Source organism: Protomyctophum bolini, assembly GCF_963924005.1.
Source record: "Protomyctophum bolini genome assembly, chromosome: 16".
In the NCBI taxonomy this organism is placed as follows: Eukaryota; Metazoa; Chordata; class Actinopteri; order Myctophiformes; family Myctophidae; genus Protomyctophum; species Protomyctophum bolini.
In genome coordinates, this window is record NC_137877.1 from 32,559,388 (window position 1) to 32,574,073 (window position 14,686).

A 14,686-nucleotide genomic window follows, 5' to 3' on the forward strand; every position below is an offset into this window, starting at 1 on the left:
GCCTCATGTGTGCAATGCATACCTAAAGTGAACAGATAGGATATTTTAAAACCACAGGGTAGGAATGAAAATTTCAATTAGCGGAGAAAACAAAGAACGGCGTGCTCAGTAGAGTACAAATCTTCGGCATGAGTCATGCCCTAATAATAATAGAGTTGTTGGGGTGTGTTTGTGGGGTTGAATAATGACCTGATCGATAATATAACGGTCGATAATCTACACACAGCCATGAAATAGATAGAATATGGAGTAGGGATGTAAAAAAACTGATAGTTAGCCAACTGACATCATTATTCTGTTAATTAACAGTTATAAAATACAATAGGTTCTCTTTTTTAATGATCTTGCCTATAAGGCTGAAATCCAGTTGTGATTATCCTACATACAGTACATACCCAACTGGAAAATTCACACAGCACACAGAATGAACTCACAATAATATTGTGTCATAGTAGGGAGGCAACACAGCTTTACACGACCCAGAATACTGATATGAGTGCTTGTAGGTATTAGTTATTAAAGAAGTTTAACAACGTGAACATGTTCTGGTGTCTGACTGTTGAGCATAAGGTTCACTACCGTGAACAGCAAGCACATTCCCACAGACATCCCTGCAATCCCCAGATAGTTACCCAGATACTATCTGGGGATGCAGCACATTACAGCAGGGAGACTCTCTTGCAGATAGAGTCTGGTACAGTAGGTTACAGGTAGCCTTATGGGGAAACAGAGGCTGTTAACATTCCACCTTTCTGATGCAGTGGTTCTCAAAGCGGTGTCCGGAGACCCCCAGGGGTCCTTGATGGGGTTCCAGGGAGTCTCCAGTAAAAAGTGGTTAAAAATCTGCTCACAGGAGATTAAAAATATCTTGAAAGTATATGGTGCTTTTTAGGACCGTAAAAAAAAAAAAAAAATAGATCTGAGCGGGAGAATCGGAGCGGCAGGGGCGGTATAGCAGTCTGTACCGCAGCTGTACCGCACTGTTGTGACGAAAAGAGAGTTGAGCCAGAAGGCAAAGCTCTCTGTCTACCGAGCAGGCTTCGTTCCTACTCGAACCTATGGTCATGAAGTGTGGGTCATGACCGAAAGAATAAGGTTGCGAATACAAGCGACCAAAATGAGTTTTCTTCGACGTGTGGCTGGAATCTCCCTTAGAGATAGGGTGAGAAGTTCAGTCACACGAGAGAAACTCGGAGTAGAACCGCTGCTCCTTCGCCTGGAGTCAGCTGAGGTCTGGTTAGGATGCCTCTCGGGCGCCTCCCTAGGGAGGTCCTCGACGCACGTCCCACTGGGAGGAGACCCCGGGGCAGACTAAGGCGCAGTTGGAGGAAATACTTCGACTCACTGGCCTTGGAACGTCTCGGAATACCCCAGGAGGAAGTCACTAATGTTGCTCTGGAGAGGGAAGTCTGGAGCACTCTGGTGGAGCTGTTGCCCCCGCGACCAGACTACGGATAAGCAGTTGAAGATGGATGGATGGAGATCTGACCATTCTTTTTCTTTTTTAAAACATAAAAATCTGTTTAACCACTACCCTAATCTATATTTCAGCTAATGAAAAATAGCAGATATACAAGCTCACAATGTGTCGCACCGTGACACTGTGAGCTAATTTTAAAGATGGAGTGCTATGATTTTTTCCCACCCTAAAACATGATCATCAGGTATTATTATAATAATGTACTTTTTCCAAAAAGTGTACAGTATTTATTAAAATCATGCTTTTATGTGGACACGCCAACCAGTTAATTAAGTATGCCTGGTGGGTGGTGATGGGTGGTGATCCTCCTGAACTGAAGCCGCACCCACAGCTGTAGTTGTATGATAAAGGGGCAGAGGTTAGGGGAGGGGCTGATAGTGTGATGTCACTATATTACCGTTTATTTCATTGGCCCGTTTGACTGTCAAGGGTTCAGCTTCTAGGAAGAAACCCTAAATACAACGTTAATACACCATTGCACATAAAAACGACTCCAGTGTGTCTAATGAAGTACTGTCACCTCATAGACACATGAAAAAATTGTGGCACTCCCTCTTTAAAGGTTTTAGAAAAATCTTGAAGAATTGTGAAACATTTTCAACATTTCGATTTGTTTAACACAGAGGTCTGTTCTTATGGGGGAGCCTGGCACAATAAACTTTCAAATGGGGCTTTGCAGCCAGAAATATATCGATTTAGGTGTCCTTGAGGTTTGAGAACCAACCAATTGGAAATTGTACTTCTGTGATGAGATTATGGAATGGTTTAGTTAAAGAGATGTGCAAACATGAAACCGTTTAAAATGAAGCACAAATACATGATTCTCATGAGTTACAGAGATGAAGAAGGTACTGGATATCACTACTGTAGGTGTATGGATATTGTTATTAGGTTATTTTTCTAGGTTTCTTTTCTTTCTTTTTATTGTAGAAATTGTTTTTGTTTTTTGCATAAATCAATGCTATTGAACACCCTTTATGTCTGTGTGTTGTTTTGAAAATATTGATCCAATGGAAATGAGTGAAAACCGCTTCGGACAAAACCTCTTATTAACTCCATTGGACCCTTGGTCTGCTAAAGCAATTAACTCCACCACCTCCCCCCTCTCATGAAAGTCATTGACAATATATAAAGTCACACCAACTTTTCTGAGGCAGTATTGCTTTGTTTTCAAAATATACGGTTTTCTTAATTTCCTGAAAACATTTTGGAGTTTAGGTGGTTTCTTCCCGACAGCAGAGATATGTGTATATGTGTAGCTGTATTGTATGTACTTGTATAAGTATATGTACAGTATATGTAATGAATTAATATCACACATATACAAGTATTTATTATAGATAGAAATGGACTGGAGCAGAAGCTTGTTGTTGATATGTATTATTGATGGAGAAGGGGTGGGAGCAATACGTTATGCTTCTTCTCACTCCTTTTCGAATATGTTTTACATTTTTTACTGATATTCTGAATCATTTGCTTTAAAATTGCCTTATTCGGAAAATAAACATTTCAAATCAAATCAACCACTGTTCCAATGGACTCGTGTCCAGGGGTGTGGAAACATCTCTGAAGCAGCCATCTACATCATTTACTTCCGCATGGACCATGGATTACTTGCCCTGAATTAATATTCGATAGAGGAGTAGCCACATCATGTTCTTCTTTTCGTCCCTGTCTTTGTGTAATGAATCGAACCCAGCAACCCACCACTAAAACTAGTTTAAACAATAAACTAGTATACTTGGTAGTTGGTTGCCCGAGTCCCTCAGAGCTAGTGACTTTTCAGTTTTCACTCTACTGTACATTAAATATCTTCGTTTATTCGCTGCAGATAAACAATGGAAATTATAATAGCAAGCCAAATTGTAACAACCTGCTATAGAAATTAGAGGATGGAACACGGATGGATATACACAAATTGTCCGGTAGCAATTTCATACAGCACATTATTGTCAGGCATTGTGATGATCAAAAATATCACAATGCAGCTTTAAATAATTTAGATACTGATCATTGAACTTGCCGATTTGATTGTGTCATTGATTATCTTACAATTCAATATATTTGATCTTAAAACTCAGATTGTGTGAAAGTGTTCTGTTTTCAAGGCTGCTAAAACTTGATACATGGTTTCTGTACAGTGTGTCTGGGACAAGTATCCTATTCCCTACTGGTGTCAGCATTACTTTTAGAATATACTGTATAACTTACAGTACAAAATCAGCTACAAGAAAGCACAGCCTACTGTCAATTGAGAACAAAATGTTAGAATCTTGTGAACATTTTACAAAACCCTATTGAGACAGAGAAGAAATATTTTCAATGAGGGAGAAAGAGAGTTGTCACGTTCCAGGGTAAACTAAATGAACCCAGAAAATGTGGAAAAAAAGCTGGAAGAAATCTTCAGCACAGTGTGAATTTTCAGTCAAGTGATTTCTCACAGTCGGAATGTTTGATGTGACTGGACCCCTACTGTACCTCTCTCTCTCAGCCCACCAGTAAATTTATCTGCAAGACAGGAGTAAAGGCATCGTCTAATAGACTTTCCCGGACATGCCACACAATCATCCTGAAGACAAATGGCTTGACTTGTCACACAGCCTGACTATTATTCATGCAGTGCTATAGGTCCTAAACACATTTTATATGGTAAGAAGGGGAAGGCCTCCTAAAGCCCATGCAAGTCTTTTGTTTGGAAAGATACAGTTAAGAGAAATAATAATCTTTCAACTGAAATTACATGTCACCTTTAGATATTTTTCATCAGTAGGCCTATATGTTTTTGCTAATAAATATGATTTAATTGTTGCTCCTCCATAGTTTGATGCCATACTTTTGTTTGAATATAGAATATTGCTGTTACCTTTTCCCTTGACACATTATCTTAAAATGGAAAATGGAAAGAAATCACAGATGTACTGCACCATTATATGTGATTTGATGCAATTATTCTAACGCCAGTGTAGCACTCGAGAAGATAGAGCCACTTCTGATGCTTCAATACCAGAAACATGTTCTCGGCTAATGTGTAATCAATTAACTCTAATTGCCAGCATATTGTTTCCACGACTCCTTCAGTGCGTGCCTCATTCTTTTTCAAGACACAGCTGACATTTCTAATGTAGCTCTTCCCTGACGAGCATTAATTTAATGGAAACAGAACCCTACAGTATGTTGCCATACTGTCTGCACTTTTGCCCCTGTCAAGTGAATTACTGTCATCACTTGAGTATACTGACCATGAACTATGGAGATGGTGAGATAGGCTTGGGATAATAATCCATAATACTAAATATTTTGATACAACACTTTCATGATATTTCAGCAATTGCTATAATCGACATATTTAATATTCAGAAGAACGTTTTTCTTTTCCCACCCACATGGTATACATACAGTACATGTATAATATGTTTAGTAAATTAAAAAATGTAATTATATTTATTTATTTTAAAACCCGGGTCCACTCCCCCACGGGCCAATAATTGCATATTGCAATATTTTGTCAGGACTACAATTTTGGTGTACATGTGTACTCATTTATAGACACTATTATCTAGGAACCAATAATCAAATCTTTATCCACAGGCTTTGAAGCAGGAGTGGTGTTTGTGTAATGCTGTAGGATATGCAGGCGTTTTTGTCAGTGGGGAGATGTACACTCCAGACATGTGTTTTACTTCCTCAAGGCCCCTGGTGTTGTGTTGTGTCTCCTAAGCTGTGAAAAGACATGATGTACTACAGCAGCTACTGTAATTCAATAAACACCCTGGCAGCAATAAGCATGGATGTCACATCGCACAGTGCCTCTGCCATAGACACCTCACGCAGAGTGTCTTATTCCATTATGCTTATACCCAATCCCTCATGATGAGTTTAAACCCTGGGGATCAAAGGCCGCCGTCTTAGACATATGACCTGTGTCTGAGGTCCTGCTGAAATGTCAGAGGTGAGGCTGGGACATGCTGGCTACCAGGGAGCCCCATGGTGTGACTCACTAAATGCATACTAACAACTCAGCCTCAGCCACTGCTCAGAAATGAGTCTTACCACCACCACCACTGGAAAAGGGGCAACTGATACTCGGGGAGGTGCAAAGAACATGTTTAGGGTGCAAAGAGTTCACCGTGGTGGAAAACCAGCTATGAGAAAGCATCTGATTACACTGCACATCTCTCCACAGTCATTTGGAGACTATTTCCATTTCTCACTCGGCGATGATTGATGATACATCATCTCTTTATGGGCTTCTGTTTATAGAATATACGGTAGGACTATAAATATTTATCAGCGATGAAGGTGATGATCCCATTTAACTGATACCAATACAGCAGAGTGCGGGGAAACCAGGCTGGCTGAGGGATTTATCTGCACAGAGGTCATCATCAGTGCAACAGCACTTCCATCCACCCACGAGAAGACACCTCGAGAAGAGCTTTCTTGTTGTTGATGATGACTAATTCCAAGCCCCATAGTCTCTCGCTTTTCCTTTAATCTTACTTTGCACATGATCAAATCTACAGAAACACTCCCAGGGCAGTATGGTGTATTGCAGCAACAGCAGTACACAGCAGCTGTTTTGAGCTTACATCACATCAAACAGAATATCGAGGATACAGCACGATTAATGGCTTCTGTATACCGGCTTAACAAATATTATCAAGTTGAGACACAAACATCCTCTCTCTCATTTCTCTCTCTTTAAAAAAAGATAATAGTTTTGGGCATTTTATGCTTTACTTCAGATAGGTCAGTGTAGAGAGACAGGACATCAAGGGCAGAGAGATAGGAGAAAGATGCCAAATCAAACAGGGGTCGTATTTGAACCCATGTCCTCATGCCCACAAGGAGCATATTGGTGGACTGACTGAGCCTCCAGGTAAACCCATGTAGTTATATTATTTGCTCTCTATTTCTTATTTCTTTTTTTCTTATAGTTTCTATTTCTCTGCAACAGCCCAAACACCCCTCCCTTTTAGAGACAGCACTTGTACTGTAAGTGCGTGAGCTTTTGCACCAGCCGCCTACAGACATGCACAACACACACAACTATATCACGCAGAAAAACAGTTATGGCTGCAAACCCAGGTGAAACGTCAATCTCACCCAGAGAGAAAACAAACAAATGGAACATTTTCTGTGGCTGTTGAAATTTATGTTAGCCACAAAGTAATGGTTCATTTCACACAATCCTCTTCTATGGGCTACTCTCAAATAGTAATTGCGCGTGGAATGAAAGGAAACTAATCACATTGGTGTTGTGCACTCTGGGTTGTTGTATTGTTAGGCAACAAAGAGGAATTGATTTGTGTCAGAACCTCTGCTTTAAGACATGTTAGATCGAGTGTATGAATGAAAATGAAACCATCCTAACCCACAATTAACTTCATTAACCATGTCAGTTAGAATAGGGGGGGGGGGGGTCAGCAGCAAGAGATTTACCTTAGATACTCTGTTGGCCACCTCCCGGCCTACGGAGAGCCCTTGGACAAACGTACGTGCAGCGATGAATGCTCGGGTAACCTGAGCCTTGAGCTTCCTGGGCACGTCCCCAAAGGGCTTGAGCTGGTCAGTGTACTTACTAATACACTCCAGATAGTCCTCAGTGATGACATACTCGGAGTTGAGGAGCGTGAACATGCGTTCCAGCAGGCGCGACCAAAAGTCATTGAGCATTTCCTCCAGGTTAACATTCCCTCCCGTGTAATAGCGCTTCAGCTCGGCAAACAGGTTCTGAAAGACCTCAGAGTTCTGCATGTAAGGCGTACCGTAAGTCCTCACGAACATCTCGTTCAGGGACCTCTCCGTGTTCTCCAACAGCTCCAAGAAGAATTCTGCGTTGAGAGAAGAAATGTAAAACACAATTATTTAAAAAGTTTTTATATATTTTTTACCACCAAATCTCTATATACTGTCCTCCAGGAGTCTATACTAGGCCCCCTCCTTTTCCCCTCTAAAACCAAATCTCTCAAATATGTATCGCAACACATTCTGAGCTTGTAGATCTGCTATTTCCGCGGAATGTTCGCCCCCCAGAATAAGGATTCTAGGGTTCATGTGGTTAATTCTGTTTATGTTCTGTGTATATTATATAACATGTGGCAAGATCTGCCATTTTCAAACAATTAAGGAAAAAAAATATATTTTTGGTATTTTCTAAAACGCTAAATATTTTCAGATTACCTCGGAAGGTAACCTGACTCCGCCAGATGGGGCAGCAGAGAGTACACAGGGTTCCCCCCCTCCTGCTCCCATCTGGGAACTCTCAGGCAGACTTGATGCTCCGGCCACCAAACGGCCTGGCCAATCAGCGGCAGCTAGAGGCGGGATAAAGGCATCACTGTGTATGCCTTGATGCCCAATGCATATTAATTTGCGGGACCAGTCCTTGACATCAAAAAGTTTAGGGACCACTGATACAAGATACACTGTATGTATGCTAACATACGTACGCACGTGTACGTTTCCAAAAGTAAATATAAGAGATAAGAGATTCCACAGCATTGACAGCAATGTTGTTTCTTCTTCCAATGCACCATATTTTAAATTGCAATGGAAACCATCCTTTTACATTTCTGGAGACCAATTAGTTAATATTTTTGTGATGCATGGTTGGAGTTTCTATTAGTCAAGACAAGAGTCAAAACCTCAATGCACATTCGTTACAGTATTGGTCCCTAGATGGTATAAGGTTGTGAGCTAGAGAGAAAACTAATTATGTTTCGACCAAAGATATAATGATACTTTACATCTACAGGCTTTATTGGCTTCTGTCCACCTGCATCATTCCACTTTCCAGACACATATACCACACATTGTTTACTGTATGTCCTCAGATGGCTCACCAGAAATGGGTATAAGGTAATAATATTTCCCACCACCGGCTATACACAGAGATAGTCTTGGCTTTCCGAGGACCAAGATTAAATTTAAATTGGGTTCGAACCACCCTCATTGCATTAAGAGTACAGGGTGCAATAGTTCACCACTAATCAGATGAGACTTTCACGACTTGCATCCTAAAAAGGGTCCTGGAGATTGCATTAAACCCATTTCCATCCTTCTGTGTTCCTGTTCCATCGAAAGTCTGAGAGATGCAGAGCACTGTCTGGTATTGACTATGTCTATAATATAAACTATACCTCACACCTGGCTTTTAATGAAGCAAGTGTCACTGAAGCAATTCAAGTGAGGTGACGTCTCAGGCCGGCATATTCACCAGGTGTACAGAGAGGATATTGTGCACATCTTATGCCAGGTGCTGGACGTCAAGGCATCAAGGCGAGAATCAAGGAGAAGAAAAAACATCTGCATACTGTTTTACAGCTCCAAAAACGTGAATATCCACACACTGTTTCCAAAGTTACTTTATTAACTGGCGCAACCTTTCGACCTCTCAGGTCTTCATCAGGAAAATCATATTTGCCTGAGAGGTCAAAACGTTGCGCCAGTTAATGAAGCAGTTGAAAAACAGCGTGTGGTTATTCACAAGGTGTGCCAGACAGTCTCTCAAAGCTGTACATAATGGATGTGTGATCAAATCGTAATGTGAAGGGCTTATTACAGCTCTGCAAAACAGATTAAATGACTAATTACAGCAGAACAGAAAAACATTAGCATTCATATGACGGGGAAAAAACATCCACAGTACATCATGTTCTGAACAGTCATCAGGTTCTGCTCTGATCATCTTCCGACAGAACCCACATGCCTCATCTGATTAGGTTCCAATAAAAAAAAGAGATGCACATTTTGTTGTGTGATTACTTGAGTAGATAGTTGATTTACAAAATTGAAGATAGATGGCTTAAACTATCTCCTCATTTCTCACAATCAATTAACATTCAAGCTGCAACATGTCTTCATTATCATGTCTTTTCACATGTTAAACATCCCCATACTGGTTTAAAGGAGCATTCAGTGATTTGGAAAACCCCCCGGTCCACCGCGGTAACAAGATGTGCACATGCACGCACTACAGTGGAGGGACACGCGTGGCGCGACAGGCCAACAGCACACACACCAAGGCCCGCCCCAGCTTGATCATGATTGGCGAAAGGCCTCTCTATCCTGATTGGATGAAGGCTGGGCGACCTAGCCAAAAACGAAACCTACTTTTTTTTGTACCCCCAGGGGTTAACTGGGGACAGGGAGGAACTCCTTATATGGTCAGCAATTGCACTCTATAGTAGGGAGGATTATCACAACAAAACAAAAAAATAAGTGATATTTGAATGAAGTGAAATCACTGAATATACCGTTAAAGCTCCCTAAACGTATTTTATTTAATGACGCAACTTTCGACCTTATATAGTTCTTCACCAGTCATCATTTGCCTGATGAAGATGTGTAAGGTCCTCTGTGAACTTTTGACATGCCAGTGACATACTGTAACATTGAGTATAATGCTTATCTCACAGAGAATGAGATTACATTTCTTCACTTCCACATGAGGATTATTCACAGACAATGTAGGGGTATTTATGGGATGTATAGATGAAACTACCAAAAGGATGTGCTAAATGCTGTGCAGAACACCATTTATATGATTCAGCGAGATTGTATGCAAATAAATAATATTCTCACCACAGAAGCATTGGTTTTAAGCATAGAAGTACAAATGTGTATTACTATAGTAGCATGATACAGAATGGTTTGTAAATGGTTGCAAGAAGAACCTGACAAAGATATGCATGACGCACAAATGAGAGAACACACACGTACACTCTCTCTCTCCATGCACACACACACACACACACACACGCACACCCACCCACACCCACCCACACACCCACACCCACACCCACACACACACACACACACACACACACACACACACACACACACACACACACATATTAGAACTAGTATGCATCCAAGTTAATTACTTTTGAATATATCATTTCTTTTTTTTTTCATTGTAAGTTTGAGTTGTTCAGCTCTACTGGCATGTTAGTGTCTTCTGGGACATAATTAAAGTACAGTAGCTTTTTCATTGTTCACCAGTGCAATGCGTTTAGAGACATATTAATGAGGAGAGAATAGAGATCATGTATCGCTTTTTTTAATTTGCATCTGCCGTGGCAAAAAAGGGCAGTATGATCTTTCAGCAGTCTTCAGGCTATTCACTAAATGGAAGACTACAGTGTTAATTAATTCATGTATGCAATGTTTCAAGCACGATCCTTTAACATCTTCCCATCAATAGAGAAAACAGTGCTGTGATGAGTTATATGCCATCTGATTAATGTCAGGTTTAAGAATGCATATATATAGAAAGCATATCTGTATGCGGTCAAGTCCTTTCCCCTGTGTCATCTGGAATATTAATTGAATCATCAACATGAGTGAAGGATTCTGGATTCATTGTTGTTAGTCAGAATATTGTGCATAATAATGCCAAGCTCCGTTTCAGAATGATTACACTGAATAATTAACACTCACATTATGGATGACCTCAATATAGGTCAGGGAATAATACACTTAGTTTAAAAAAAAAGAAAAGACAAACTTAATATAATTACTGAAAATCCATGAAGAGGATCATATTTTACAATAGGGTATTAAGGGGAATGTCGTGAAAAATTGCAAATTATTGCGAAAGCTCACGTAAAGCCCTAATACATCGCAGTAATTAAGAGGTCCAAATGAACAGCAGCGAGAGCTGCCTGCAAGCGGAGGACAATGATGCTGAAATATTGGACAGCGGGGAGATCCTAATGCTCCTGCTAACTCCCAGAGAGTTCATTACGACTCGCTGATGAAGCTGCTCAATATGGCTTTCACTCCACACAGTGTATACAGAGCACACATATAAGGCTTTTAAAAAAAGACCTACAATGCCATTTGCGTGTGGATTAGAGTCCCAAACATTCAGCAAAATTTCTATTAGTGCGGACAGAGCTTTAGAGAATGTGTAGACTACGGACTAGGGATGGGTCAAATTAATCGATTTATGTGATCAAAATGGATTATTAAAAATAATATCTGTTTGCAAAGGCTATATGCAAAAGCTATATTGTCATCCAAACCCTGTCAATAGTAACTACAGAGGATACCTAGTATGAAAACAGTAAAAAAAAAACTAAAGGCTTTTGGTGTCACATGACCATGCTGGGCCAGGATGGTCACATAACAGAATTCCTGGAGGGTCAATTAGAGAATGTAGAAGAATTGTTATTTTAATAAACGTTTGCCTGTTATCAGGGATGTCCCGATAATGTTTTTTTGCTCCGATCCGATTCCGATCATACAGATTTTTCCCAATCCGAAATTAATATTTTTATAAAACACATAACACAATAGTACAATATTCAAAATCACAGACATTATCCAGTCTGAGATATGGATATAATATTGATACTAGGGATGTCCCGATAAAATCTTGTGCTCCCGATCCGATCGTTTTTGATCATTAGAAAACGATGATCGGCCCCGATTTCCGATCCCATGATCGGGACAACCCTACCTGTTATCTCTCCTAATACCACCTCAATACAGCATGGGATTGTGGACAAAATCTATTATACGTTTTGAGTCTAAATCTCATCAAATGGTAGTTCGTGGCTCAAAAGCTGAATAAATAATGGACCTTGATATGAAAAGGGTTGCATTATTGGTGTTGAGTGGTAATGGTAGGCTATCTGTTATTATCCTTTGAGGCAACGATTATGTGGATGGAAAACAGAATCGCAAAAAAGTTTCTGCAATTGAAGATTTTTTTACGTAAAAAAAAACAAACAAACATAATAATGATATTAATAATAATCATCGATTAATCGTTTAATCATTAATATAGAATTATACAAATTAATTCTGGACACTTTTACACATCCCTACTACGGACTGTAGTTGATTTGGCCTTCAGCATCCAGTATAACCAACAGAGATGGTAATGGATGAGGGTGACAGTGTGCTACCGGGTGCCTTTATTAAAGGACCACAGAGGGATGTGTCCTGCAGACAGTAGTTAATTACACCAAACTCCCTTGAGCTGTGACCAACCGTAACTTATATATAGGGCTCTTTAAAACAGCCCAACGCCTCGAGTAATTAGAGCAAACACAAACGATGGTACTATACTAGCTTGACAGATGTTCAAAGGAGATCGCCAACGAAACATTTCTTTTTTAGTTTCGGCTCCGGTGTTAAATCAAGTGACGGCTTCTGCCGCAGTCAACCACAACACTGTCACTGCAGGGGCAGGAGCTTCACGTAGATAAGACTAACGTGTTAACCTGATGGTGAAAACCTGGAGGTCACATAATTAATGCAACACATGGGGAAAATAGCTGAGCACATGTCCACCTCCATTCATCAGCACTTGGCAGATCATTTCTAACCCTTTTGCCTATTACTAAAATGCCACAACCTCAACATTGACCTTACATGTTAATCATTCCACAATGCCTGCACTCAGAATTTAAAAAAAAATTGTATCGACAAAGACGATCACTTTAACTTCACCTTTTGACACCTAGGGCACATTCACAGAGAGTGAAAAGTGCATATTATGTAAAATAATCCACTGATTAATGCAACATGTCAAAGACAAATGTGATGATTTGACCGGACAGTAGGTTGGTTTTGCATATCGTCGACAAAATACAGTATAACAATATATTTGACCAAATTCCTATATTAATATTGTGATGATAATATTGTATAATATATACGATAATGTTCATTGAATCTGTTCCAAACAAGCTCACAACAGATTGTGATGGGTCCCATTGTGAGCTTGTGGATTGCAATTTTAAGTGATCAAAACCAACAAAAGACAACGTTTGTGCCATATCATGATTTTCTCATTACACAATATCAATAGCCTATAATATTGATACATTGCCCATATATTGCCCAGTCATAGTTCCTATACCTAGTTCCCGTTACTATGTTTAGGTGCGGTCAAAACATAATATACAGCCACTGATCAAAATACCATAAATTCGTCAAAAGACTAAAAAGGTGGCACAGCGGTGGCACAGGGGTAAAGTACATTCCCTCCACTGATGAGTCTAGAGGTTCAATTACACTGCGGCGCATCCGGCTTGGCCAAGCATCTATGAATACAATTGAGCGAAGCCGGGCATGGTGGGATGATATTTGTTGCTGCACATACGTACTCTTACAGGCTTGGATATCAGCGGGGAATGTTGAGTGAGAGGAGTAGGATGAAGGCACTACATCATCCCTAGGAGGCTCATCACTGTCAGGTGAACCCGCAGGGTACAACAGCAGTGGCAAGCAGTGGGAGTACTTAATTGGCATAACAACTAAATTGGGGGGGAAACATAACAGGCAACTCTAAATTAAAAAAATCACACCTGTGTGAAGTGAGGGGCGCCTGGTAATGTTTGTTTAAAGTGCTGTAAACAAACGTTAAAAGTCCATAGACTTGGCTGCCACGTGACATTACGTATAGTGCTCTAAACAAACATTAAAAGTCCATAGATACTGTAGTCCATCTTTAAACATCCTCCTTCGCACAAACATATAAACTATCAGTAAAGCTACCCTAGTCAAACAGTAGAAATAACATGTGGGTTTCTCTCCTCTGCAGCACAGCAAACCGCTGATTATCTTCAGCAGTCAGTGGCACTTCAAAGGTATTTTCTAGGATTACAACGGACAATCACAACGGAAGGCCCCGTTTATTAGAGCAGTATATGATATACACCCACGCGGCTTGTGGTGCCTACGCGTTCCACCTTCATCTTTTCATGCACCATGAAGGACACAGTGTCCAATTCCACCTGTCCATCACAGTCAGTGATTGGTCTGATGAGAAAGTGCCTGCCTGGAAGGAACTAAGTGCTGTGCTATACTGTAGAGACAGTTCAACCTTTTAGTTTTCAGATGCCTCCTGATAATTCCGCTGCATTGGTTATTGTGAGTCACGCACTAGCAGTTAAAAGCAGCGGCATGAGACATCCATGCAAGGATCCAAGCCAGGAACCTAATAATGCTGATAGTCACCTTATCTAATCTTTCCATGAGGAAAAAGGGGAAATGCTTTTGATAGTGAACTAGTTTTCATTTATCGGAATTTGAGGGGTGGGATACTTCTACAGGAGCATAAAATAAGGAGAAACACTGTAGGTGGCAGAAAATAGGTGATTTTTAAGGGTTGAAATATACAAATGATGAAGGAAGCCGTGCTGATATGTTTTGCATTTTCTAATTTGATTAGCAATCATTGGTACA

At 40.3% G+C, this 14,686-nt stretch overlaps 1 protein-coding gene across 2 annotated transcripts in view; it reads right to left on the minus strand.

Annotated features, from left to right (window-relative positions):
- LOC308331132 (glypican-6-like) overlaps positions 1-14,686 on the minus strand; it is a gene marked incomplete at its 3' end in the record, with an annotated part of 133,095 nt that overhangs the window by 77,433 nt on the left and 40,976 nt on the right. For both annotated transcript variants that reach the window (XM_080786324.1, XM_080786323.1), the window contains one exon: positions 6,923-7,314. In XM_080786324.1, coding sequence (XP_080642450.1) covers positions 6,923-7,314 — 392 coding nt within the window. The remainder of the gene's footprint in view (positions 1-6,922; positions 7,315-14,686) is intronic.